This window comes from Microtus pennsylvanicus, chromosome 2 (genome assembly GCF_037038515.1).
Source record: "Microtus pennsylvanicus isolate mMicPen1 chromosome 2, mMicPen1.hap1, whole genome shotgun sequence".
NCBI lineage: Eukaryota > Metazoa > Chordata > Mammalia > Rodentia > Cricetidae > Microtus > Microtus pennsylvanicus.
This window is the reverse complement of record NC_134580.1, coordinates 11,999,739-12,027,655: the sequence shown is the minus strand read 5'-3', so window position 1 is coordinate 12,027,655 and position 27,917 is coordinate 11,999,739. Positions and strand designations below refer to the sequence as shown.

Below are 27,917 nucleotides of genomic sequence, written 5' to 3'. Positions count from 1 at the left end.
GATTTATTTATTTATTATGTATACAACATTCCTTCCATGTATGCTTGCCCGCCAGAAGAGGGCACCAGATCTCATTATAGATGGCTGTGAGCTACCATGCGGTTGCTGGGAATTGAACTCAGGACCTCTGGAAGAGCAGTCAGTGCTCTTAACCTCTGAGCCATCTCTCCAGACCAGCATAGGGTCATTTTGAGCCAAATGTTTTGTTTTTAAATCTAAGGAAAGGAACAGCATGGAAATATAGTGTGAAGTTGACGCCCGATTAGATCAGCAGAGAAGAAAAGCCCATTTCAGGGATGCCCTCTAGCAAGCAACAAGCAGATCCAAAATTTGTAGATATGACAAAAGTACAAGAATTCTGCAAGGGGGGCTGGAGAGATGGCTCAGAGGTTAAGAGCAGTGCCTGCTCTTCCAAAGGTCCTGAGTTCAATTCCCAGCAACCACATGGTGGCTCACAACCATCTGTAATGAGGTCTGGTGCCCTCTTCTGGCCAGCAGGCATACACACAGACACAACATTGTATACATAATAAATAAATAAATATTTAAAAAAAAAGAATTCTGCAAGGCAGAAGCTGATGAAGACAACATCTATAGTGTATTATTCTCTTACATTGAAATCTATAATAATTACATATATGATCCATTGCGAGAGGTGCAGTTTAATCCCATAAAGCCCAACCTCCCACAATCTAAAATACTGCGAGAACAATATGTATATTGCAGGTGCTAGGTATATTTCTTAAGATGAGCCTCTCCACTGACACAAATAATTCCAATCAGACCAAATCAGACTGAATAAATGATGCCCACGTTTAATGCAGCAACCCCCCCCCACAGCATGACAAGCAGCCTAAATAGCCTGTGGGAGTGGTCATCACTTGGTGGGCATTCCCGGAGGTGGAGTCCGGACCAAGGGGAGGGGCTTCCAAATATGGATGCTGGGTATTACAGCAGGATGTACGGAAAAAGAAGTGAAATCTACAGAAGAGGCTTTTGTCGTTTTTGGAGAAGTCGGAAAAAGAGATGTATTATTAACACCCGCTGTGGTTTGGACCCACCTGCCAAGGTCCACCTCGTGCCGTTTCCTAACACTGACAGCATGCAGCACAGGGCCAGAGAGAAGAGAGATGGCAAGGAGCATTACATGGGAAAGACAAAGGAGGTTAGAGATGGGAGGACATGGCTAAGCAGACCCTTCTGGAACAGGAATGTGGTTCAGTGGGCAGTGTGCGCTTGCTTAGCATATGCAAAGCCTTGAGTTCGATCCTGAACAAAGAGGCCAAACACACAACTGTTCCCACCCTGTCTGGGCCTTCTTTCAGCTGTCTCCTTACAGCTGCTACCCTTTGATCCTTGTGGGTTTTTTGGTTGTTTTGGATCCAGCTCTGGGTTGGTGAGTGCACAGCTTTTGTGAGGTGCCAGTTTCCCTGAGGGTGTGCAGACGTCCCGGAAAGTATTCTCAACTTCACACCAAGTCCCCTTCCCGAATATCCCTGAAGCTGCTGTGCCGCTCCGGTTCGCATGTTTCAACCCCACCTCCTCCGTACAAGCTAGGAAATGACTAAAGTCGCCTGGTTGAGAAGCAGCCAGCAGAACCGGGAAGAAGCTGGGCACTGCACTCAATACCAAAACCTGTTTTTCTTCTATTGTGCCCTACCTGAGGCCATGCTTGTCAGCTGCTCCATGCTGACCCTTGTAAAAGAGGTACCTGCTCCCGAGCTCAAGCCTTCTAGCTACTAATGTTATTCGAGGTTTGGATGGCGCCCCCAAGCACTATACAGTCATGTTTCTGGTCTTTCTAGACTTCTCAGTTCTGATCGTGTCAGAACCTGTGGCCTAGAGGCGGGCACTCTCTCCACTGACAGAACAATTTATAGTTACAAGATTACCGAACCGGTATGGCACAGCGCAGACCTGTAATCCCAGCACGCAGGAAGCTGATACTGGAAGATCTCCAGGTCAAGTGCAGCCTGGGGACTACACCGTAGGTTCTAGGCTAGCCTAGCTTCACCGGAGAGAGGAGAAAATGAGACAGCACAGACTTTCAGTCACGGCTTAGCTTTAGCGGAGAACGAGAGTACAAACAAACGTTCCTCCATTGCTTCTCTCCAGGCCGTGAGGATGGATGGGACCCGCTGGCTCTGCCACCCAGTAGGAAGAAAGTGTGACTGTGGCCGTGGGAGGAGCCGGCAGCGAGATGCTGGCGGGTACGGTGGGTAAGCGCGCTGCCCCCTGCGCAAACCCTGGCGCTTCTGTCCTACACAGCAGACTAGCACTGAGAACTGAAGGACTGCAGAAAGGAGACGCTACGTCCGCGCATGCGCCTGCCGCCCCGGGCCTCTAGGTGAGAACCCGGAGGGTCCTGACGCGCCGCTGGAGCGTCAGTGCGAGGGAGAACGGCGCGTGCGCCCGCTTTGTGGGCGGAGTCTATGTGCGGAGGGGGCGTGGCCTTCGTCACGCGCAGCCCTGCCCCTCGGTCTCCGGGAGGCGGCAACCGCTTCTCCTTGTCTCTTCCCGGTTGTCGGGGATTGCCTCACCTCGGTTCTCGGTGACCATGGGGGACCCCAGCAAGCAGGACATCCTGGCCATCTTCAAGCGCCTACGTTCGGTGCCCACTAATAAGGTAACGGCCCCAGGCGGGCTCGGGACCCCACGGCTCGCTGGACCCCGGTGTGGCCACGGCCATGGGAGGAGCCGCCCGGCCTGTGACACGTCGCACTGTGGGCCTGGCAGCCGCCGCTCCCCAACCTTCGCCAGCGAGGGGCGGAAGAGGGGGGCACACACCAGGGGCTTGGCAACGGAGTACGGGGTTCAGTGAGAGCCTGGCTAGAGGCCCTAGGAGCCTAGGGAGGACTTGAGACATGGGCATCTAGAAGATGTACAGAAGCACAGAGCAGAACACCTGAGAGCACAGAGAGGGCTGGGGCATGGACGTCTGCGGTGTCCCGCACCGGAGGACAGAGCACCTGGGCGTAGACAGAGGATGGCGGCATGGGCATCTGGAGATGTCTAGGGCAGAGAGAGAACTGGGGTATGGGCCTCTCGGGATGGCCAGGATCAGAGGCCAGTACCTGGGGACTCGGAGAGAGAGAACCGGTTCATGGCATCTAGGGGTGCCAGAACACCTTGACCCAGAAGCACAGACAAGGTGGGGTGGGGAGAGCAGGGAGTGGAAGTTCGCCTGTCCATTGGCTAGCTGATCTCTGAGAAAGCTGGAGAGGCATACACTCTGGCTCCCGTGAGCTGAGGGGGAACACTACAGCCACCTAGACCAGGGGGAAGCATGTCTAGGGGTCAGAACATTAAATGTGCTGGGCTCTGGGAAAGAAGGAATTATCCCCACCATGGACCTTGTCTTTAGTATTTCTCAGGACTGATGACCTGTTAGATCCTGATCCCATTGTCCTTTGGTGGCATCCCGTTTCCAGATCCAGTAAAGCTAAGGTTCTCTGCCCTGGATGCCAGCTTTCTGTGTTTCTAAGGAAGTCCACCAAAGTTCACCTTCATCCCTTCAGAGGTTGAGGTCCACCCCTCCAATTTTTTTTTCCCTGTAAGCGTCCCCACCCCACCCCCACTGTACCTCATAACGCTCAGCACGTGGCAGGCAGTGTTGTTATGATACACAGGGTTAAAGTGACCACTTCCCTGGGATGACGGAGTAGGGTGGCACCTGGAGAGTACAAAGGGCTGTCGTGTCACCGTGGACTCTCCCCACCCTCCTGGAGTTCAGTCTGGTCTCTACCTCCACCTCCAAGGAAACATCTGGTAACCGAGCACAGCCATGAGTCCTGAACTGGTGGTGTCCTAGAAAGTTCCAACGTTTTATAAAACCCAGGCATTTTAGGTCTTGATAGTGGGAGTCCAGATTTTTATAGGCTTCTAGTGAGGGAAATGGTTAATTGGGGTGATAATGTCTGGTGAGTGCAGGAACGAGGAGACGGCTTCCAGGCACTCTCCAGTGTCTGTTGCTTTACTATTTCCTTGATTTTTCTTCAAATGAAGATTGATCTGTGTGTAGCAGGGACTTGCTTGTTACCACACACGATTGGATGTGCAGCTGGAGGGTGGGAAATGCATATGCTAGTGCTTTCTCTCCCTGTCACACCAGTATGTATTCTCTTTGAAGTCCTCAGAAAGACGCTGCTAAATAAGAAAGATAAAAAGCAAGAAACAGCAACAAAAAGGGAAGGTGTTCCCTCTAAATAAAAAGTCAGTGTCATGATACCAAGAGACACTTTTAAGGAACCCATGTGGGCTTGCTTGCATATTAAAATGTCGTTGGTCATGGTGGCATATGCTGTAATCCCACCACTTGGGAGGTGAAGCCAGAAAGATCAGGAGTTCAGGGGCAGTCTTAGCTACATAGCAAGTTCGAGCGTGCCTGGGCTACATGAGACTCTCTCTCAAAAAAATTAAAATTATTGTCCATGGGCATGATGGTACATACTTACAATTCCAGCCCTTGGGAGTCTGAGGCAGTTGTTTTTCCAGTAGTTAAAGAACAGCTTAAGCTATGTAGTGGATTTCTGGTTAGTCTGGTTACAAAGTGAGACCTGCCCTAAAATGTACACACACACACACACTATATATATATATATATATATGGGAGAGGTGCTGCTGTGTTCTAGCTTTACCACGGTGAAGCACATACCTTGTCCACTTTGCACTTTATTTTCATTGTCTGAGAATGTGATTATGAACTGGGTCTAACCAAAAGGGTGGTTATAAAGATTAGATTAGATTAGATGATCCAAGAAAACCCTGTTGTGACTTTAGTCTACATGAATGAAGCCATTGTTTCCATTTTATTCTAAGAGCACACCTGTGGATATATTATGTTCTGTAATATGATTTGTTTGTTTGTTTTTTGAGACAGGGTTTCTCTGTGTAGCCCTGGCTGTCCTGGAACTAGCTCTGTTGGCCAGGCTAGCCTCAAACTCACAGAGATCTGCCTGCCTTTACCTTCCGAGTGCTGGGCTTAAAGGTGTGCACCACCACCGCCTAGCTTGTGATAAGATTTCTAAAGCAAGATGCCAGAGTAGCTTCTGGTCATGTCTCATGGTACTTGGCTCTGCTTTATGGTCTTGGCTTGAAACTGTTGATGATGAAATGGCTTGAAGCCATGAAGAACAGTAAAAACTCGTTTTAATTGCTAGAAGGACTGGTTAACAACAAGCCCCTCCCTTTTTCTGTAGTACTGGGATTTGAACCTAGGGCCTTGTGTATTCTAGACAAACACTTTGCCACTGAGCTGTAGCTCCCCCATTCACATTTATCTCTCTCTCTCTCTCTCTCTCTCTCTCTCTCTCTCTCTCTCTCTCTTCTTTTGTTTTGTTTCTGAGACAGGTTCTTTCTGTGTAGCTAGCTTTAAACTCACTATGTAACTCCGGGCTGGCCTTGAATTTTGCAATCCCCCTGCCACAGCCTTCTGAATGATGAAATTACAAGAATATGTCATTATGCCTGGCTTAACAACATTTTTTAAAACACTTAGGTTGAGGCAGATGGATTGGCGAATTCAAGGCTAGACCACATAGCAAGGTCCTTTCACAAATGAAAATTTAAAAATTAAATAAGTACCAATGTATAAAGACTCATCTGAGCTTATAAGGGCCTTCCCTGAAAGTAAACTGTGCTGTAATAGAGCTGTAGGCCTGGTATAGTGCTGTACACTTTTAATTCCAGAACCTGGAGGGAGAGGCAGGAGGATCAGGAGTTCAAAGTCATCTACAGCTACAGAACAAATGAGTTACAGGAGACCCTGTCTAGAAAAGAGGGGGGTAATAAAAAAGGAACCCTAAAATGCATAAGTCAGAAAAGGCAAAAAGAAAGCAGCTAGATTGGCTGTATTGGAATTCGCCATCCGCATTGCCTTGGTTGTGACGGCAGGCTGCTTGGGTGAATGGCCTCGGCCCACAGGCTGCTTCCTGGTGTTTGTTCAGCACCCACCGTGTGCATCGCCGTGTAAAGCACTGAGGACATTTACGCTGAAGGTGTAGACATGGCACGTGCCTTCGAGACGCCTGCAGTGGGGTGAAAATAGAAGATGTGGGGCTGGGGAGATGGCTCAGCAGTGAAGACTGAGTGCTGCCCTTGCACAGAGCCTGAGTCAGGTTCCCAGCACCCGTGCCAGGTGCTCACAGCCACTCCAGTCCCAGTCCCAAGGGATTCAGTGCCTCTGACCTCCAAGGGTAGCTGTACTCACGCCTACACACGCACACGCGCAATTTAGAATAACTTTTAAAAAGTAAACGGGGATAGAAAGGTTGCTCAGTGGTTAAGAGCTCTTAATAATGCTCTCACAGAGGACCTGGGTTTGGTTCTGGCATCCACATGGTGGCTCACAACCATTCATAACTACAGCTCCAGGGGCACCAATGTCCTCTTTGGCCTCTGCCGACACCAGACACACATGTGGTACACAGACAGACATAAAACATTCATAAAATGAAGTAGTGTTTAAAGTAGATGAAGGGCTTCATTTGTTGTGCTGTCTGATATGGGAGACACTGGTGAAATGCTAGGGGTAGGTGCCAATAACACAAATCACTTAGGGTCCAGTGTAGCTGAATTCCCCCTGCCTCCACTTCCCAGGCATGTCCCACTATTCCTGCCCTGGTTCCTATATCTCAGCTCTGATGTCTGATTGTTTCCTTATTCTCCCTAAAATGATGGTGAAGGCCAGCTATTAATTTGTAAAATGCTAAAAATAGAGAGGTTATGCCCTTGTTTGAAAAGCCTCGAGAATTTCAACACGGAACTGCAGAACATTCAGCCTGCCCCAGGCCTGCTAAGGCAGCAGGAGATTTCCCAGGGGTCCCAGGCAGTGGGGTGGCTGAGGCCGTGCATCCCTTCACCTAAAGCCATAGGATCAGATAACGAGTTGTCTCACCCACTAGACCATGGGGGTAGGGACAGCACAGGATAGGAAGTGCACAGCTGCTTCCCCAGCGCTGTTTAATGTCTGTGCCTATCTCTCCCCTCATGTCCAAGCGCCTCACAGGACAGCACTTGGCTGTCAGGGACTAGGTCTCGGTGTGCACTGGTGGACTTATGATGCCGTCCACTCCTGTGTACCTTGGCTTCTGTTACAGTGTCTGACACGTAGCCCAGTGAGTCACTGTCCACTCTCCAAGCCTGCTGTCACTCCACACCCGCTGTCGCTGGTCAGCCTGAGTCCAGCATGGCGACAGCTATTCAGCAGCTTGTAGTCTCTCTTGCTTCCTAAGGCTGCAAGCAGCTGAGGGTAGTGTTCACTTTATAAAATGTATCTAAAGCCGGGCGGTGGTGGCGCACGCCTTTAATCCCAGCACTCGGGAGGCAGAGGCAGGCGGATCTCTGTGAGTTCGAGACCAGCCTGGTCTACAAGAGCTAGTTCCAGGACAGGCTCCAAAGCCACAGAGAAACCCTGTCTCGAGAAACCAAAAAAAAAAAAAAATAAATAAAAAATAAAAAATAAAAAAAAAAAATAAAATGTATCTAAAGTATGTCGGGGGGGGGGCTGAAAAATATTAAAGCTAATTTCCTGTTTGTGAAAAATGTAATTGCTATTCCGATTTGAATTGACTATAAATATTAAATTCCATGGAAGACACTGTGTGATTATTTATTTTGGGTGGTGGTGGGGTCACATGAGTACCATGGTAGGCTTTTCATGACCTGCTTGTGTAGGTCAGAGGACAGCTTGAGGGATTCATTTCTTTCCTCCCACCATGAAGATCCAGAAATTGAACTTAGGTCATCATCAAGCTTGGCAGCAAGCACCTTTACCCACTGAGCCCTCTGGGTGCCCAGCACTGTGTATCTTTAAATAGCTCTGTGCACGTGTTATCAGATAAAGAGTGTTTTCTCTCATCATCATGGAGGGGTCAGGTGGCAGTTTGTGAGCTGGCAATAAGTTGGTGTGCTGTTTACTTGGTTAGCAAACATTTGCTGAGTGCCTATGAGAAAAGACTAATTGATAAGAGTCCGTGGGAGGTAAATATCCAGAACCGTTCAGCCAGCACTAAACACCAGTGCTAATAGAGAAAACAGGTAACAGGGAAGGCCCAGCCCTGTAGGGACTCTCTGTGCCCACAGAGTGGAGGACACATTCTGTTGTCTGACCCATGTGTCTAGCAGTTCTCAAAGTGCCTTGGATTGGCGGTTGGGATAGCCGTGTTTCAGAGAGGAACACTGGAGTAACTCCCAGACTTAGCATCTTCCATCCACAGACATGTTCCCCACATGGGTTCTGAGGTCAGGAGCAGAGTGACGTGGCCGGCTAGTGGGTCGTATCTGTGATGCCGCTCATGTCTGTCATCTGAGCAATCACTCCATCTGCTGCTGTGGGCAGGCCTCCACTCTCCACAGCTGTTCAGCAAGGGCCTCACCCAGCTCCTTGCCACTTGAGCCTGTCCCCAGGGCTCTCTTGAGTGTCCTTGAGAAACTGTATCTGGTTTCTCCCAGAGGTAGTGACCCAGTGGTGACAGCAGTGACAAGGCCAATCGCAGAAGTGGTAGATTGTCCTCCCACCTCATTCTCCAAGGCACCTTGGTAAAGTGTGGTGGAGATTGCACAAGGATATGATTATTAAGAGGTGGGGGATGATTGAGCATCTGGCTAGTGCCCCCTCCTTCCCAGGCAGAGAGAGAGACTTACACCCAGAAGCCTGCTCTGTGGGTGTCAACCGCTGCCCCCGTGATGGGATGGGACAGAGTGTCCCGGCAGAGTCCTGTTCCTCAGCAGCATGCATTTATGTGCTAAGGGTCCCTACTGACAGTTCTGAGAGAAGCAGTGTTTGAGATAAATCTATATTTTTACTGTATTTAATTAATGTAGCTTTGTATTATTACCGTCATCATCATTATAAAAGAAATGTGAGCATTTGGAAAACCTAGGTGACATCCTTTCTCTTCCTGTGTGTGTATGTCCATGTGAATGTGTGGGCACACATGTGTTCATGTGTGTGTGGAGGCCAGACGACAACCTCGGCGGTCAGTAGTCATTCCTCAGATGCCACCCACTTTGTTTGTTTGAGGCAGGGTCTCTCGCTGGCCTGCAACTTGCCAAGTAGGTGATCTGTCAGTCTGTGCCTCCCTAGCAACAGGTAAGCACAGCCAGCTGGTCCCCCGCCCCCACCGTGGGCTCTAGGGGTGGACAGCATGCAGATCCTCATGCCTGCAAGGCCAGGTCTCTGGGCTCAGCCTCTGGGTGTAAAGTGTGAATCTCCCCCTCCAACCTCCTGAATGACTCGCCAACTGATGTCAGTTAGTTACCGACCACATTTAATGTCTTTTTCTTTCAGGTATGTTTTGACTGCGGGGCCAAAAACCCCAGCTGGGCAAGCATAACCTTCGGGGTGTTTCTTTGCATCGACTGTTCAGGGTCACACCGGTCACTTGGTGTTCACTTGAGTTTTATCCGGTAAGTGAACTTTCTTTCCCTCGCGGGCTGGAGAAACTGCACTGTTACGTGGGTGCATACAGTACTTGTCTCCCTGCTGGAGACAATACCTGGCAGGAAGAATTTAAAGGAGAAAATGTTAGTCATCTTTTGTCTGAGACTCTGGTTCCAGAATGTTTGGAATGTGCTAGAATGTCTTTGTCTCTTTTTATTTTATTATTGTTATTATTACTATTATTAGAATTACTACTATTACTACTACTACTAGTTTTTTTGAGACAAGGTTTCTCTTTGTAGTCCTGACTGTCCTGGAACTCAGAGATCCTCTGCCTCTTCTAAATGCTAGGATTAAAGGTGTGCATCACCACTTCCCAGATTCTTTTTATTTTTTTTTTTATTTACTTAGTTCATTTTTCGTTTTTGAAACAGGGTCTCTCTATGTAGACCAGGCTTACCTTACAACCGACAGAGGTCCATCTGCCTCTACTTTCCAAGCACTGGGATCAAAGGTGTCACCATGCCTGGCTCCTATTTCTTCTTTAAATGTTGAAGGATTTAATGGCCAGTCAATTTTTTTTTATCTATTCCACTTTTTCTTATTGTGATATAAGACACAAATAATACAGATATATAGTTTGCCTTTCTTCATGTACAGCTCAGGGTTCTTAAATGTCTTGACTTGTGACTGTCATGCCTATCTCTTTTGCTGTTTTTGCTTTTTTATTAGTGACATTGAACCTGGGGCCCCACACTTGCAAGGGAAATACTTTACCACTGAACTACAGCCCCAGCCCTCCACCCATTACTTTAACATTTAAAATTTTTATGTATTTATTTGTATGTGTATGGGTATTTTGCATATGTGTGTGTGTATGTGTGTGTTCATTCTGTATGTGTCTGGCCTTTGGAAGCCAGAAGGTACCAGATTCCCTTGGAACTGGAGTTGTAGAAGGTGAGGTGCCGTGTGAGTTCTGGGAATCAAACCCAGGTCCTCTGGTCCTCTGCAGGAGCAATCAATGCTCTTAAACCACTGAGCCTTCTCTCCAGCACACTCTCCCCCAGCTCCTGGAACTCACTTTATAAGTCAGGCTGACCTCAAACTCACAGAGATCCGTCTGCCTCTGCCTCCTAAGTGCTGGGATTAAAGGCATGCGCCACTGATGCCTAGCTGTGCTGACTGGTTTTATGTCAGCTTGACACAAACCGGCATCATTTTGGAAGAAGGAACTTTGATTCAGAAAATGCCTCCACCAAATTGGCCTGTAAGCAAGCCTGTGGTGCATTTTTTCAATGTTTCCCCCTGCTGTCTTTAAACTCTATGATTTGCCTACTTTAATACTTCCTGTGCTAGTTTCTAATGTGTTCCTGTGCTGAAACACCATCTCCAAGAGCAACTTAGGAAAGTTAATTTTGGGGCTGGAGAGATGTCTCAGCAGTTAAGAGTACTAGCTGCTCTTCCAAAGATCCTGAGTTCAATTCACAGCAACCACATGGTGGCTCACAACAATCTGTAATAATATCTGGTGTCCTCTTCTGGCCTGCAGGCATACATTCAGGAAGAACACTGTATAGATAATAAATAAATAAACCTTAAAAAATTTAAAAAAAAAGAAAGTTAATTTTGGCTGAGGGTTCCAGAGAGAGAGAGTCCATAATGGTGAAAAAAAATCATACTGGAAGGAAACTGGGCCAGCCTGACCATCAGGGATCAGAGAGAGGTCAGGAAGTGGGGTGAGGTTGTAAGAACTCAAAGCCCACCCCAAGTGATGTCCTCCAGGAAAGCTCCACCTCTTAAGGCTGCCATAACCTCAGAACCTCCTCAGACAGCACCACCAGCTGGGACCACAAGCTTTAACACAAGAGCATGTTGGGGATGCTGACTCAAACCTCACACATTATGTGAATAGAGCTGGGGTGTTTGTTGGACACTGGCTCCGTTTGCTTGGCTCACTCTTATCAAGGCTCGTCCATTGTTTCATAATCGGTGTTCCCATCCTTTGACGAGGCTGAACAATATCCCAGCCATCTGTAGACACTGATTTGCTTCTCTGTCCAGTCGTGATGGACATGGGTTGCTCCCATGTTGTAGCTATTGAGTAAAGCTGCCTTGAGCACAGGTGCACACACATCACCTTGGGAACTGTTGAGTCCTTTTGGGCTGGTACCCGGAAGTGCTGTTGATGACTCAGGTGGTGATTACATCTCTCCTGTTTTGAGGAAGCCCTCCCTGTTACAGAATGCCTGGGCCTTCTTACATCCCCCATAGCAATGCACTAGGCTTCCGGTCTCTGCTCATCTTCACCAACATCTGTCACTTGACTTTTTCCTCTTCCTCCTCCTCCTCTCTTCTTCCTCCTCCTCCTCTTCTTTTCCATCTCATCTCCTGTCTCTATTCTTTTTTTTTTTTTTTGGTTTTTCGAGACAGGGTTTCTCTGTGGCTTTGGAGCCTGTCCTGGAACTAGCTCTGTAGACCAGACTGGTCTCGAACTCACAGAGATCCGCCTGCTCTGCCTCCTGAGTGCTGGGATTAAAGGCGTGTACCACCACCTTCTTCTCTATTCTTCTTCCCGGTCCTCACCCTCCTGATCCTGCCCTTTTGTCTTTTCTGTGGTGCCAGGGACTAAACTTGGGCCTCGTGCATGCTGCACAGGTGTGCTACTGAGTTAGACCCCAGGCCAGCCCTCCCTCCCTCCTTCTTCATTTCTATTAACAGCCATCGGGTGTGATGTGAATTCCCCAGTGATAGTGCCCAGTGTCTTCTTATGCACTGTGCCCATCTGTGTATCTTCTGGTTTGTTTTTTTTTTTGGTTTTTCGAGACAGGGTTTCTCTGTGGCTTTGGAGCCTGTCCTGGCACTAGCTCTTGTAGACCAGGCTGGTCTCGAACTCACAGAGATCCGCCTGCCTCTGCCTCCCAAGTGCTGGGATTAAAGGCGTGCGCCACCACCGCCCGGCTGTGTATCTTCTTAGAAGACTTTCTGTTCAAGTTCTTACCTGGTTTGGATTGAGTTGTTTGTTGTGTTGAGTTTTCAGACTTCTTTTTGTTTGCTATATATTGACCCCTATAACAGAAATGATTTGAGAATTTCCTCCCATTTGATGGATGATGACTCTACTCTGTTTTCTGATACACCTGTTGGAAACTTTCTTGATGACCAGATAGTGTGTGCCTTTCAAATCCTTCTCAAAGAACGAGAACCGAGCCCACAGCCGTGAGCTCCTGTTTTTTTGCCCATAGTCTTAGTTTTATAGTTTAGTTTTATAGTTCCCCATAGTTTTATAGTTTCAAGTCTTACATTTATGTTTTTGACACTTTTGAGTTTTCTTTTTGTTTTTTAGACAGGGTCTCACTATCTAGCCCTGGCTATTGCTACCTATAATTATCTCTGTAGACCAGACTGACCTCAAACTCCCAAGTGCTGAAATTAAAGGCATGAGTTAATTTTTGTTTGTGAAAATAGCTAAGTGTATAAGTTCGTGCGTGTGTTTTTGTCAGTGTGAGAGCGCCCTTTGGACAGAACCAAGGAACTTGGATGCATCCAGTGCCACACCAGTGAATGCTAGGCAGCTGTTCTTCCACTGAGCTGGATCCTCAGCCTCTTTGCACTTCTTGGGACAGGCTTTTATACTTTTCCCAGGCTGACCTTGAACTCACTCTGTACACTGCCTAGGCTGGCCTTGAACTAGAGATCTTCCTTCCTCAGCCTCCTGAAGCACTAGGATTACAGACACCAACATCACCATCCCTCTCCCAGCTTCCAGATTTACGTTTGAAAATGTTTTTCCCAGATTTGCCATTAGCTGTTCAGATACAATGCCACACCCTGTCTAGAGCAAAGGAAGCACACTCCTGCTTGGGGCTGTTCTGTCCTTTTCTCCTTCCCAGGTCCCTTCCTTATCATGTGGCCTGTCCTCTTGCTCACCTCTAAGGCACATGCCCACATACACAGTTACAGGAAATCAGGTAGGAGGAGGACTGGCCTGGAGCCTGGAACCTGGGCAGCTAGATCTGCTGGGCCATGTTCCTTTTCAAAGTCAGATAAATGTAACTGCATGAGTCACACACTAATGGATGACTCAAAAAACAACAACTAAAAAGTACCGAGCCAACAGACAACTGCCTAGGCTGTGGACAGGAGAAAATCCAGGGCACACGTTACCCAGGACAATCACTGCCAAGTGTAAGGCCAACCTGGTCTACATAGTGAAGTCCAGGCCTGCCAGGACTACATAAAAAGACCCTGTCTCAAAAATCAAACAAGCAAACAAACAAGACATTACAAGCCTGGTGGAGTGGCACATGCCAGGAACCCAACCCTAGGGAGGCTGAGGGCATCACTTGAGCTCTCAAGTCCAAGACCATCCTAAGCAACCTCATGTCCCAGCTCAAAAGAAAACATTCAAATGCTCAGTGGAAAAGATTTAAGCAGCACCCACATATGTAAGTGAGGCATGGAAGCCCCTGTTCTGGGTCCTCCCTTCCTCCCCCTCCTCGCCCTGCCAGCCACACAAGTGCACACGGATGAGCACCAGCACACGCCAGCAGTCGGAGCTTTCAGTGTGTCGTGGTTGGTATATTTAACCAAGTGGAGTTTGTGATTTTAGATTAAATTTCAAGGTAGTGATTTTTACGAGGACCAATAATTTCTAACAAGTCTTTGGTGGGCATCCAGCGAAACAAGGTAGGAGTGTATGTATAAACACCAGACTTGATGATGCCTGGGGCCCAGAATTCAGCAGTGGCTGGAATTGCCCTGGCCCTGCCCAGCACCCAGGGCGGTGCTGTTCACATCCTCAGCTCAGACTCAGCTTTGTGCCTCTCAAGGAACTCAAGCAAAGAGCCTTAGCACAACACCAGCATGGAAGGGGACACGTGGCCTTGAAGGAAGAACCCTCACACATTGGAAACAAATGACCTACCACAGTCCACACCGTTCCCCACATACTTTCTTCCCTCTGCACTGCTGACTGTGGGAAGTCAGCATTCATTCCGCCAAAATCTACTTAAACACTCTACTTACAGAAGTGCTGTGTTGGGTAGCCACTAGTGAAGTGCGAGGGAGGCCACTGTCTCCTTACCTCATAGGCCACCTTCCTGTTACTCCATTGGTTAGCAAGAGCACTTTTTTCTCGGCACTCAGCTTTCACAGGACTCTCTGCTGGGCAGCAGTTCTTCCTATTGGAGTGGGCACTGCCCAAAGCTCCTATGGGGCATGCTCAGGCCTCCACAATCAGAACCTTTTGTTGTGGGAATCCAGGGTTCTGAGGGAATTTGTTAACTTAAATACCCCTGCTTAAAGGGGTTGGAGAGATGGCTCAGTGGCTAAGAGTCCTTGCTGTTCTTCCAGAGGACCTAGGTTTGGCTCCCTAGCACCCATGTGGAGGCTCATAACTGTGTGTAACTTTAGGGGATCAGACTCTGTCTTTGGGTCTCTGAAGGACCAGGCATACACAAGCTATACAGACACACATGCAGGTAAAGCACCCACAATAGCAGCCACCAGTCCCACCCTTTGTGGTCTTTGAAATAGGTTCACATGGAACTTTGGCAAGGCTCCAACTTACAGTTCTCTTGCCTTTGCCTGCCGGGTGAGGATACAGGTACTTGGCTTGGCTACACAGAGGTCCCAAATCCCAGTGCTCTAGGAAATGTTATGAAAGGTTCGTTAGCAGTTTGATGCCAGAGAAGGGAAGTTTTCACACTGTGGCATCTTGTTTCTTTCCAGATCCACAGAGCTGGATTCGAACTGGTCTTGGTTTCAGCTTCGATGCATGCAAGTTGGAGGGAACTCGAATGCTGTAAGTCCCCCAGACATGCCCTTTCCTTCTCTTTACTGAAGTTCAATTCCTATGTGTTTGGGTTGCTCGGGGTGGGGGTGGAGATGGTGGGGGCAGATGGCAAAAAGCAGGCTCAACAGCCAGAAGCATCAACGGCGTTTTTTTATTCAGAAACCCATTGAGTGAGTACCTGTTGGGCTGGATGCTGGGTTTCTGGTGACAAACCAACCCCTCTGGTGGTAGAGTCAGAGCACAACTGAAGAAATAAATTCACAAGAAAATGAAGGAGTCTAAGTGCTTTAAGGAATCTGAAAGCAAGTGAGGATTTAGAAGACCGGTGTGCTTAAAACAGAAGGAGGGGCTGGAGCGATTGCTCAGAGTCTAAGAACATTAGCTGCCCTTCCAGAGGTCCTGACTTCAATTCCCAGCAGCCACATAGTGGATCACAACCATCTGTAATGAAATCTGATGCCATCTTCTGTCATGCAGGCATACATGCAAATACAGTGCTCCTATACATGCATAAATAAATCTTTAAAATAAAAAGGAGGTTTTAACCCTTGAAGGAGAACCTCTGTGCTTACACTGGGATGTGTGTATTTACATTAACTAGAGAGAATCAGGTCTATCCAGTGGTAGACCAGAAACCGGTTCAAAGAAGCTAGTGTGTGTAGCGGAGGAGGGGGTCATTTTCTTCAGTGGTGTAGCCATGGGGTACTTGTATAGGCTCCAATAGATAACTATACTTGACTGAACTCAGTGGGGCACACAAAAAAGCAAGCCCTCCAGTGGGCATGAAAGAAGAAGGGGCCTTGTTGGGAATAAGCAGTGATGAGAGAGCCTAATAGAGGGCAAAAATGACCAAAACACATTATATGCATACATGAAGTTGTCAGAAGAGGAGAAGAGATGCTAGCCCAAAAGAGGAGAAAAGATGCTAGCCCAAAAGGTCTTTTGAGACACTGACACTCCCTTTTCCAAATGGTGCTGACTGGTGACTGAAACACTTTCAGAGGTGCTGTTCAGCCAGGTGTAAGAAGTCATATGTTGTCACATGTGGTGACCATGTCTGTAAACCTGGCACCCAGCAGGCAGGGGCAGAAGGAGTTCCGTGAGTTCAAGGCCAGCCAAGACTATATAGTAAGACCCTGTAATGAAGAGTTGTCGTTTATTCTCTAAGACCTTTGTCCCGCCTGGTTTCTCTTTTGAGGTTATGCAGCCCTGGCTGTCCTGGAATTTGCTGTGTAGATCAGGCTGGCCTGAACTCACAGAGATACATAGCGAGCCCCTGCCTCTCACAAGGAAACCCTCCTCAGAGCAGCCTTCAAGTCAGCACAGGTGATTAGTGCAGACCTGAAGGCCAGCTAACCCATTCTCTCTCTAGTCTTGGGTCTAGTTTTGTCAAATATTAACTTTAGGACCCAAGATGGTTCAGCCTGCTGTCAGGCCAGGTGACATGACTTCTATACCTGGAACTCATTTTCTGGAAAAGGATAACAGAGTCCCCCAAGATGTCATATGTGCACTCATGCACCCCCAACAATCCATCCATCAATCAATGAGTGTTAAAAATAAAAATATTGTCACTATATTTGAAGGGATTTTCTTTTTAAATTTTTTATTCCATTTATGTCTTTGTATGTGTATGCACATGCTTGTGCACACGCCATGGTGCCTGTGTAGAGGTCAAAGGACAGCTTGTAGGCGGTGAGCCTCCTTTCCCACCACATAGATCTTGGGGATTGAACTCAGTTTGTCACCTTTGCGGCCTAAGCCTTTCCCTGCTGAGCCATCTGGTTGGCCCCAAGGATTCCCTTCTGTAAAGTAAGGGAAATTTACTTTAGAGCTTTCATGGTGTCCCTTGAACTTTTTAAGTCCCTCATTCAGTAGCATTTTGAGCCTGAGGTCAGAAGTCTTGTATATTTCTGTTAATTTGCCTGCTTTTCTCTGTAGTCTTCCTTCTTCCACCAGCACGGGTGTACCACCAGTGACACCAATGCCAAGTACAACAGCCGTGCGGCTCAGCTCTACCGGGAGAAAGTCAAGTCTCTGGCCACCCAGGCCACCCGGAAGCACGGCACTGACGTGAGTCCCTGTAGATAAAGTTCATTCAGTAAAAAGCATTTGTTTAATCCCAAGCAGTAAAACTCTCTGAAGTCTCCTGTGAGGAGCCAGGGCATGGAAGACCCTCATTATTAGAAGGACTCTGCCCTGTCAATTCACGTGTGACCTGGACCAACAGATCATTCTTCAGTGACAGGGCCCAAAGGGAAGGGCCAGGAGATGCGAGGATAAATGAAATAGGAAAGCTGGGCTCGGAGGTCTTGTCCAAGTTGGTGGTATGTGCAAATGAGTTTATTAAGAAGTACAGCGTCTTATATACAGTTTGCAAGATAAACAGAAAGCTACCGCCCAATGGGACAAAGTCAGCAGGAAGCTAATCTAGCAGTGTCGTACAAGGGAACACAGGGTACCAAGTGTGTCTCAGAGCAGCCTTGGGCCTGATAACCACAGCCCTTTAAGGGGCAAGAGTTGAGTTCTCAGGTTTAAGTCACAGTTCCCCCAAGCCCCTGGCCCCAGGCTGTTACTACTGGCTTTGCCAGGTAATCCAGGTCTTAGACAAGGAAGCACATTCCTTCTCCAGGTCAGCCCAGCTCTCAGTACACATGGACACTGAGGATCACTGCTGGAGACCTTAGGTTCCTTCCGACCGTGGGCCACACAGGTCATGTTTCCATTAACTAATCAATACATAACTGCTTAATGTGTGCTTCCAGTTAAAGATTTGTCATTTTAGTGCTAGGAGCGCTGGTTCACACTTGGGATTCCAGCACTTAGGAGGCAGAAGCAGGAGGAATCCAAGTTCAAGCCCAGTCTGGGCTGTGAGACCCCATCTCAGAAACAAAAATAAGCGAACAGGGTGTCTCAAACCTAGGATTCTAGTACTTGGAAGGAAGAAGTAGGAGGATCACCTCAATTATGAGATCTATTTGATCTACACAGTGAGTTCCAGGCCAGTCAGGGTCTTGAAAATGAAGATCAGTCAACCATAAATAAAAGGATAGCCTCATTTCATGGGCGTAAGCTCTGTGACAGAATGTTGCTGCCTGTGAACAACCCTGGGCTTCCACTTCATGCTGCCAAAGAATTAACTAATTAATTAATTGCCAGCTTTGTTTGATATATATATATATTGGTGACATGTGAGCATTGACCACACAGGGGCCTTAGCTCAGGGCTGATGGGTCTACTTGAAGGCACATCACAGCCTTTGGAAGCCTGGGAGCCCTAGACACTGCTCTGCCCTTGGGACTGTGTTTACCATGGAAACCATTAGAATAAAAAGCATGGCAGTGAGGAAGGCAGGCATGCCCTGAGGGGGCACAGGAAGGCCACTCATTTGTTAGTCTGAGGACTGAAGCACAGGGCAGTGTGCCTGCCTCAGCCTCAGCCAGGAATATGTTTTTCCCACAGCTCATCTTTGCTAGTGTCTGGAGATGGATTGAAAGCATCAGGGGTGTTATGTCGAGGTTATAAGCAACTTCAGTGAGGATGGAAATTCTGGGTTTGGACTGGGCCTGGTCACTGTGGTTTAGAACCTACATTAATATCTAAAAGGGTTTCAGGTAAACTCCCTGCTAAGTTCCGTTTTATTTTCCTTCCAGCTGTGGCTCGACAGCTGTGCAGCTCCACCTGTGTCCCCTCCCCCAAAGGAGGAGGATTTTTTTGCTGCCCATGCCTCTCAGGAGGTAAGTTTGCTGCTTTGTTCTCAAGGTTTGTTTTAGATCATGTATATGTATATGGGGGTTTGTACATGTAAGTGCAGTGCCCATGGAGTCCAGAAGAAGGCATCAGACTCTTGGAGCTGGAGGTACAGATAGTTGTGAACTTTCCTACATGGGTACTGGGAACTGAACTTGGGTCCTCTGCAAGAGCACTGCAAGCTCTTAACCCCTGAGCAATCTCTCTGGCCATGCTTCACATAATTTTAAAATGTGCTTATTCTGAAACCCTAAGAAGCATGCATTTGCAATGCAGTAAGATACAGGCTGCCTGACGAGTTTCCTGTGCTGTTCTCCATTCATGACTTCTGACTTGGGGTCTAACCTGGGGCCACAGTTCATAGGCGAGGTATACCTGTCCGGGAAAGCAAGGGCCCTGTCTTGTTTCAGAGACAGTCTAGAAGTGGCATCCACACCCCTGCTCCTGTCACCTCTGTACCTAGCTCTGGGGTGCTTTCTTAGCCAACTCAGAGCTTGGTGACTGAAGAATAAAGACAGTTGTCATGGGGTAAATCTCAGAGCCCTGACATCATGGGGGTAAATCTCCGTTCCCTGATGTCATGGGGGCAAATCTCAGTGCCCTGTCGTCATGGGGGTAAATCTCCGTTCCCTGATGTCACGGGGTAAATCTCCGTTCCCCGATGTCATGGGGGCAAATCTCAGTGCCCTGTCGTCATGGGGGTAAATCTCCGTTCCCTGATGTCATGGGGTAAATCTCAGTGCCCTGTTGTCATGGGGGTAAATCTCCGTTCCCTGATGTCATGGGGGCAAATCTCAGTGCCCTGTTGTCATGGGGGTAAATCTCCGTTCCCTGATGTCATGGGGGCAAATCTCAGTGCCCTGTTGTCATGGGGGTAAATCTCCGTTCCCTGATGTCATGGGGTAAATCTCCGTTCCCTGATGTCATGGGGGCAAATCTCTGTTCCCTGATGTCATGGGGGTAAATCTCCGTTCCCTGATGTCACGGGGTAAATCTCCGTTCCCCGATGTCATGGGGGCAAATCTCAGTGCCCTGTCGTCATGGGGGTAAATCTCCGTTCCCTGTCGTCATGGGGGCAAATCTCTGTTCCCTGATTTCAAGACTTACTGTGAGAATTAAATGACACGAGTAGAATACAGAGAAGCCAGTGCAGTAGTGTTCAGGGGGTGGCATGTGCAGTTAGATCGCAGCAGTGACAGCCAGCCACAGCGCTCCCTGGCTTCCTCTCAAGTCACTTTGCTAAGGGTAGCGCTTGCAAGACCCCAAACACTAACAGGTCCTGGGAAGCAACACTTGCAGACTTCTGGCTTAGAGCCCCGTGGTCTGGATTCTCCCTGATTCTTACTGTCCCATTGAGGAGGGGCTGCTACTTGCTCAGTTTTAAAATGAAATTACACGTTCATACCTGTCATGGTGGCACATACCCAAGAAGAGAGATTTACGATGATGCAGGTTTGGAGGTTACAGTCTGGTGTAGGCAAAGTCTTCCATCTAGACCACCGATCAGCTCTGTCCCACCAGCTGCTCCCCAAATACCCACACCGAGGCTTAATATTTACAGATGATCAGCTGATAGTTTAGACATGATTTTAGCTAGCTCCCATCACTTAAATGAACCCATTTCTATTCATCTCTGTGCTGCCCCGAGGCTCACTCACCTCATCTATATACTGCCCATCCTGCACGCTTTGCACCTCCTGGCATCTCCTGGTGACTCCTCAACTTTGCCCTTCTTCCCAGTGTCCTCCTCGTCTGGCTCTCCCACCCAATCTCTGTCTGCCCAGCTCTAGGCCAGTGAGCTCTGTATTAACCAGTGAGAGTAATGCGTGTTTCCAGTGCACAAAGACTGTTCCGTAGCAGTCGGGGATGGTTCGTCTTGTAGCTCCTGGGCCTGTTCAACATTAGGACACTGGTGGGAAGCATACAGAGAAGTAAGATTGCGCACCTCATGGCCAGAGGAACTAGGGTCCCTTTTTTCCCTTCAAGGACCCTGAGACCTCCCTTTAGAACCTCCCCTGTGCAGGCTGGAGACCAAGTGAGTGACGCTTCTGGAGGGCTTAAGCAAGCACGATCCATCATGGTCCTACGCTGCCGAGGCTGAGACTCACCACTGCTGCAAGTTAGAGGTCCACTTTGGCTGTAGAGTGAGTTCCAGAACAGCCTGGGCCATAGTGTGAGGCTCTGACTTGAAAAATCAAATTTAAAACACAAAAACCCCCTCGGGAAATAGCTCAGTAGATAAAATACTTGCCATGCATGAGGACTGGAGTTTGGATACAGGAACCGTATAAGCTGAACAGGAGCAGCCTTCCTGTAATCCCAGGGCTCAGGTGAGAGAGATGGTGTCCCTGACGCAAACTGTCTGTCTAGACTAGCTGAGTCAGCAAGCTCCAGGCTCAGCAAGAAACCCTGCCCCAGTAAATAAAGGGAGAGGGATCAAGGAAGATATCTAGTGTCAACCTCTGACCTCTGCACACACCTGCACCCACACACCTGTGAACATGTATGCCCTCGATACCACACACACACACACACACACGGTAAATCTTGATTTATTTCTTTTTTGCTATTATAACTTGCATATATATGTTGTCATTGATGACATAATAAGGAGTTACCAGAAGCTGAGGATGGGGACACAGATGTGCAACCCAGCACTCAGGAGGCTAAGGTTGAGGATCGTGAGTTGAGGCCAGCCTGGGTGGGAATGTTGCTTTTGTTTAACACAGCACTAGATACAGAGTAGGCTGAATAGCCATGCTTAGTAGCTGAGAAATGACAGCAGTAAAAAGATGGGCTGGGAAGAGAGAGCCAGGAGCAGCATGGTGTGGTCTTGGGTTGGAGAGTTGAAGAGGAACTCGTGTCATCTCTGTAGTGCATGTCTGCACACGTGCAGATGGAGACTCTAGATAAATGTGCACGCGTGTCGTCCAGCTTCCACACCCCACGCCAAGAATGCCGAAAGACGGGCAGCAGTGGCGCACGCCTTTAATCCTAGCATATGGGAGGCAGGTGGATCTCTGTGAGTTCAAGGCCAGCCTGGTCTACAAGAGCTAGTTCCAGGGCAGGCTCCAAAGCCACAGAGAAACCCTGTCTCAAAAAACAAAAACAACAAAAATCAAGAATGCCTAGAGACAGTGACATTCTGGCTTAGCAAACACCCTCAGCATCTGGCCTTGGTTTCTAAAGACTTATTTATGTGTATATGAGTGTCTGCATGTATATGTATGCAACATATGTGTGCCTGGTGCCTACAGAAGTCAGAAGAGGACACCATGTCCCTGCAGCTGGAGTTCTAGGTAGTTGTAAGCAGCCTGATGTGGGTGCTGGGAACTGAACCTGAGTCCTCTACAAGAACAGCCAGTGCTGCTAACCACTGAGCTGTCTCTCCAGACCTTCAGCCCTCCTGCTTTCTAATTGCCATGTTCCAGCAGTGGAGACAGGCTACCTGTCGGAAATGACCGCTGAGGTTTCTGAGCCAGGTATACAGACCGTCTTGTAGAGTTGGAGCTCAAGCTGGAAAGTGAGGTGACCTGGGGAGAGTGGACAGGGCTTCATCCAAAGGACTCATAGGCAGCCTGGAAGACCCATTCCATCCCTGTGGTCAAAACTAGGGCAGTCTGAACTACAAAATCAGTGTTATTACCACCCAAAGAGCATCTGTCACCAGGAGTCTGTGTGACTTCAGTGAGTACAACATGAATGGGGTAGGGACACGTCTTCCTCTTGGACCCTGAGCTGTGAGTGGAGTCTTGAGGATGTGGAGCTCAGCTGGCCATTCCTCAGGTGCAGGTCAGGCTGGGAGACACCTGCCAAGACTGGAAAGGATGCCACATCCCCTCACCAAGGGTCAGGGGACTGTCTCCAGTGTTGAGTCATGTTGACACAGGCAAGAAGAGAACCACTCTGCTGTGAAGCACTGGACAACGTCCTTCAAAAGCTTCAAGGCCATGAAAAATGATGACAAGCCACAGAGCTCATGGTTGGGTCCCCGAGTGGCTCCAAGAGGGGAGGAAATGACTGGATACAGCAGCCTACAGAGCCTGCAGTGCCCAGGTGCTGCATCCATGACCATTTCCTGGGTACATGGAAATGTTCTGTGTGATCTGGATCACTTTTGCATAAATTGGAAATTATTCCAGCTGGGTGTGGTAGTGCATACCTTTAATCCCAGCACTCAGGAAGCAGAGGCAGACAGATCTCTGAGTTTGAGGCTAGCCAAAGCTACATACTGAAACCTGTCTCACAAAAACAAAAATTCCAAAGTTTACACCTTAGAAGGGAAGAGGCTGGGAATATAGCTGAGTTGGTAGAGCGCTTGCTAGAGAGGACACAAGGCCCTGGGTTCTATTCCCAGACATCATAAGCTGGGGCTGTCTTGCATCTGTAATACCAACACTGGGAAGTGAAGGAGAAAAGTCAAAAGTTCAGGGTTGTCTTCTGCCACAATACCAAGTTCTAGGCCAGTCTGGAATTCATGATACTCTGTCTCAAAAAACAAACAAACAAAAATGGTGGGCAAAGTGAACATTTAGGCAGGGCTGTGGACAGATGTCTTTGGGAGTCTTGCCACTAGCACATGCTCAGAAGGGGCTCCTGCACTGCTACCCTGATGCTGGTTTGCTGTTAGTGATCCTTGCTTTCCTGCTAATGACTTCTCTCATCTCACCTCAGGTTAGTGGTACCGTGCGGGCATCAGCACAGCCAGAACCAGCTCCTTTAACACTGAGGACCGTGGAAACTGCTCCAGAAAAAAATGAAGGTGGGGCCCATGAAGTCAACACAGAACACTGTTCTGTGGTCTAGTAGCCAAGCTGAAACTGTTGAAGTTAAAATAGAAAACCTTTGTGTTAGCCCATGGATTCTAAAGACATTCTAGAAGGGTCCCAGCAAGACGTCAGCTAGAGAATAGGATAACTGGGTCGTCAGTGTCTGCTGTGATGCAGTATTGAAGTGTGGACTTCTATAATTAGAAGACAAGATTTCAGAGTTCTTTTTTAAATTTAGTTTTAAAACTTTTAAGGCAAGGTTTCTCTGTGTAGTCCTGGCCATTCTGAAACTCTCTGTGTAGACCAGGCTGACCTTGAATTGGCAGAGATCCACCTGCCTCTGCCTCTGCCTCTGGAGTGCTGTGATTAAAAGCATGCGCCACCATGCCTGGCTAAGATTTCCATTTTTAAATTGTTTAATAACTATTTCAAAGTAAATAAGTCACACACACCTGCTAATTGTATTGCAGAACTTTATTGATTTAATGGTTTTTTGAGGCAGAGTCTCATGTTTCACAGACTGTCTGAAAATTCATTAGGTCGCTGAGATAACTGAAGAGTGCTGGGCTCACAGGCATGCACCACCACACCCAACTGTACATGTACTGTAAATATGCTGCCAGTCATTGTGTGATCTAATGTAAACATTAGAAATGACCTAGGTGCCTGTTGTATCTAAAACTGAGCATCTTTCTTTCATCGGCCCAAATGTTACAGTAAATTAACAATAAAATGTACCTTTGACAGCCAAGCAGTGAACTTGGGATGTGGGACCCAGGAAAGACATGCTGGCTTGTGGAGGGAGGCTCAGTGGCAGCCTTTGGGTTGGGGTGCAGCAAGACAGTTTGAGAAATGGACTCTGCTGCCAGGATTAAAGTTGGTGCTGTCTGTCACGAGAAGGGTGGTAAGAGAGCAGCTTCAGAAGCCATGAATCACCTCTAAAGTAACCCCAGCATGGATGCTTTTCACCTATGGTTTACAACCGTTGCTTTCTTTATCCTTTTTGATTTTTTAAGACAGGGTTTCTCTGTGTATCCCTGGCTGTCCTGGAACTCGTTCTGTAAACCAGGCTAGCCTTGAACTCAGAGATCCACCTGCCTCTGCCTCCCAAGTGCTGGAATTAAAGACATATGCCACCACTGTCTGGCTATGTGGATTTCTTTTTTGTATCCTGTGGTTGAAATGCCTTGGAGAAACACAGGAGTCCAGCCTGGCATCCTCCCCCTTCTCTTCTGGGCCTGCAGCTCCAGATGCAGCCAGTGGCCACCCCCAACACACCTGCCTTCTGCACTTTGTGTCCCTTCTGTACACTACGCCCTGTTCTGGAGATTGCTGTGTCCTTTGGGTTGCATGTGACACGTGTCCCATGACAGAGCGTATGGGGGATGTGCCATGTGCTGTGTGGTAACTGAGTGCCTTACTGCAAACCACACATGATGAGGGAGAGTTCTGAGACCACGGTGGGGGCACATACCTACAGTCTTAGCACTGAGGGGCAACATCAGGAAAGTCAGGGTTCAGTGTCAACCTTGGCTACCTAGGGAGTTGAAGGCCAGCCTGAGCTATATAAAACCCTGTCCAAAGCAATTACAAAGTGGAATTCTAAATGGTAGCAGTTGAAAAGACCATTAATTTTCATTCTATAAAACCATTGTTTTAAACATGCATTGACATTCTAATGGGCAGAATTCTGTCTTTTTTTTTTTTAATGACATGGTCCCATGTAGCCCAGGTGGCCTCACACTGGGCTACACATAGCTGAGGATGACTTTGAACTTTTGATTGTCCTGCCTCTACCTCCTGAGTGCTGGGATTACAGGAAGACACCAACATGCCCAGCTCTTACAGCAATTTTAAGTCAAATTGCTTATGGCAGGGAGCAGGTTGTGTGAGGGTGGTAATGGAGCCAGGGGTCTGGTTTGATAGGGGAATGACAGCCATGCTTCACAGCACCTTAGGATAACCTGCATCTGTTAACGCTGCCTAACAGTAGAGAGGTTTCAGATGTGTCTGACACAGAGAGGTGCTAATGTTTGGTATGATACATGACCATGACAAACTGTGGGCATTGTCGAAATACCACAGTGTGCCTCATAAATACATAGGATTATTATATGTCAACTGCAAAGAAAAATATATTTAAAAAAGTGAGGGTCCGCATGGTGGCCCACACATTTAATGCCAGCACTCAGGAGGCAAAGGCAGGCAGGATCTCTGTGAGTTTGAAGCCAGACTGCTTTACATAGTGAAACCCTGTCTTTAAATGATAATGAAAAAGGTGGGATGTAGCTCAGTGGTAAAGCACCATCTTGGCCATGTGCAGCATCAAAAAATATAATGACGAAATAGATAATAGACCTGAAAAGCAAGGTGATTGATGTTCCCAGATGAGAAACATAGGACTGAGCAACGTTTTCTGCACTAACATCAGTGCTTTACATTTTCAGGTGGACCAGAACAAGGGCCAAGTGTGGAAGGTCTGAACGCCCCAGGGAAGGCTACAGTAGGTAATATGCTGAGGGTCCGGGGGTCATCTTTGAATTCTGCCCGTCTCAGTTCTTACAGTGTTCAGCATTGTGACTGAACCCATTCCTGAGTCTTATCAGGCAAAGCTGCTATTCCATGTAAGCCACCGTGGCTATGCACCTTGCAGGGGCTGGTTCACAGACGTGCCCACTGTATGAGCTCAGAGCCCCGCACCACCCTTCATCAGACACTCAGCATTTTCTCCGCGTTCTAAACTTCAAAGCCAGTGTTCCATTTTTAAGGAGTTATAATCTGATATTGATGTGTATTAATTTCCATGTATTGGAAAGTAGCCACACTGATGAAAAATAACTAAACCTCTGGTCATTTTCACTATCTGTCAGACTTCTCAGTCAGGAGCAGGTTATGAGGCATGTGCAATAGGAGTCTAAAACAGAGCAGTGGAAAAGAGAGTCCCCGTGGAATCCTTTTTACACTTGAAGTCTAGCACTACTCTCTTCTTAGAGCTGAAGATTGCAGTCTGCTGCAGCAGGGGATTTACATGCTCCCCTTCCCACCATAAGGGTGCATGCATGCATTCGTGCGTGTGTCTCGGAGTGGGATGGGCTTCATGCATGTTAGGCAAGGGCTCTACCACTGAGCAGTACCCTCAGCCCCAGGCTTTATTCTTCCTATGCCACCAAAACGTAATTCTAAAACCAGAATATATATCTGTGTATTAAAAATTATACAGAAAAGCTGGGTGGTTGTGGCACACTCCTTTAATCCCAGCACTTGGGAGGCAGGGGCAGGCGGATTCCTGTGAGTTTGGGGCCAGCCTGGTCTACAGAGTGAATTCCAGAATAGCCAGGTCTACACAGAGAAACTCTGTCTCAAAAAACAAAAAACAAAACCAAAAAAAAAAAAAGAAAGAAAAGAAAATGATTCAGAAAGTGATATTTTAAAGAAACTATAAAGCGTGTATTTTTGTGAAATTTAGAAAATGCTAATACTAAGACCTTAGTAGAAAGGCCAAAAAGCAGCGAAAGAGGCAGCTACTACATGACAGGCTGCTTCTCATGTTTCAGTCAGTGGTGGGATGCTAAGATCTGTGTGTAAGTCAGTAGGAAAACCCCAGCCCAGGCTTTAGTTAGAGCATAGTGCTAGGCCATTTCCTGTTTTAATTTTTTTTAATATTTATGTATTTCATTTTGTAATAGGTATTTGGCCTGCATGTATGTCTGTGCACTGCATGCATGCAAAAGCCTACAGAGATCAGAAGAAGGGTCAGATCTTCTGGAATTAGAATAACAGATGGATGTGAGCTACCACGTGGGTGATGGGATTCAAACCCAGGTCCTTTGTAAGAGCAGCCATTGCTATTAACCTCTGAGCCGTCTCTCCAGCCTCCAGTTTCCTGAGGTTTTTTTGGTTTTGCTTTGGGTTTTTTCTTGTTTTGGTTTTTTGTTTGTTTGTTTGTTTTGGGTTTGGTTTGGCTTTTGGTTTTTTAAGACAGGGCTTCTCTGTGTACCTTTGGAACCCGTCCTAGAACTCTCTCTGTAGACCAGCTTGGCCTCAAACTCATGGAGATCTGCCTGCCTCTGCCTCACAGAGTGCTGGGATTAGAGGTGTCAACTACCACCGTCTGACTCAATTTTCTGTTTTTTTTAAAAGATTTATTTATTTATTATGTATACAATGTCCTGCCTGCATGTGTTCCTGCAGACAGAAGTTGGCACCAGATCTTATTACAGGT

The 27,917-nt window shown here is 47.7% G+C and overlaps 1 protein-coding gene across 4 annotated transcripts in view; it reads left to right on the top strand.

Annotated features, from left to right (window-relative positions):
• The first annotated feature begins 2,420 nt into the window (after nucleotides 1-2,420).
• Arfgap3 (ARF GTPase activating protein 3) overlaps nucleotides 2,421-27,917 on the top strand; it is a 52,398-nt gene continuing 26,901 nt past the window's right edge. For 2 of the 4 annotated variants that reach the window (XM_075960161.1, XM_075960159.1), the window contains exons 1-7: nucleotides 2,455-2,626; nucleotides 9,290-9,408; nucleotides 15,113-15,185; nucleotides 17,118-17,249; nucleotides 18,830-18,913; nucleotides 23,601-23,688; nucleotides 26,143-26,202. In XM_075960161.1, coding sequence (XP_075816276.1) covers nucleotides 2,558-2,626; nucleotides 9,290-9,408; nucleotides 15,113-15,185; nucleotides 17,118-17,249; nucleotides 18,830-18,913; nucleotides 23,601-23,688; nucleotides 26,143-26,202 — 625 coding nt within the window. In that variant the 5' untranslated portion in view covers nucleotides 2,455-2,557. Of the gene's footprint in view, nucleotides 2,627-9,289; nucleotides 9,409-15,112; nucleotides 15,186-17,117; nucleotides 17,250-18,829; nucleotides 18,914-23,600; nucleotides 23,689-26,142; nucleotides 26,203-27,917 lie in introns of all 4 variants that reach the window. The other 2 variants (XM_075960160.1, XM_075960158.1) reach the window with 2 other exon arrangements.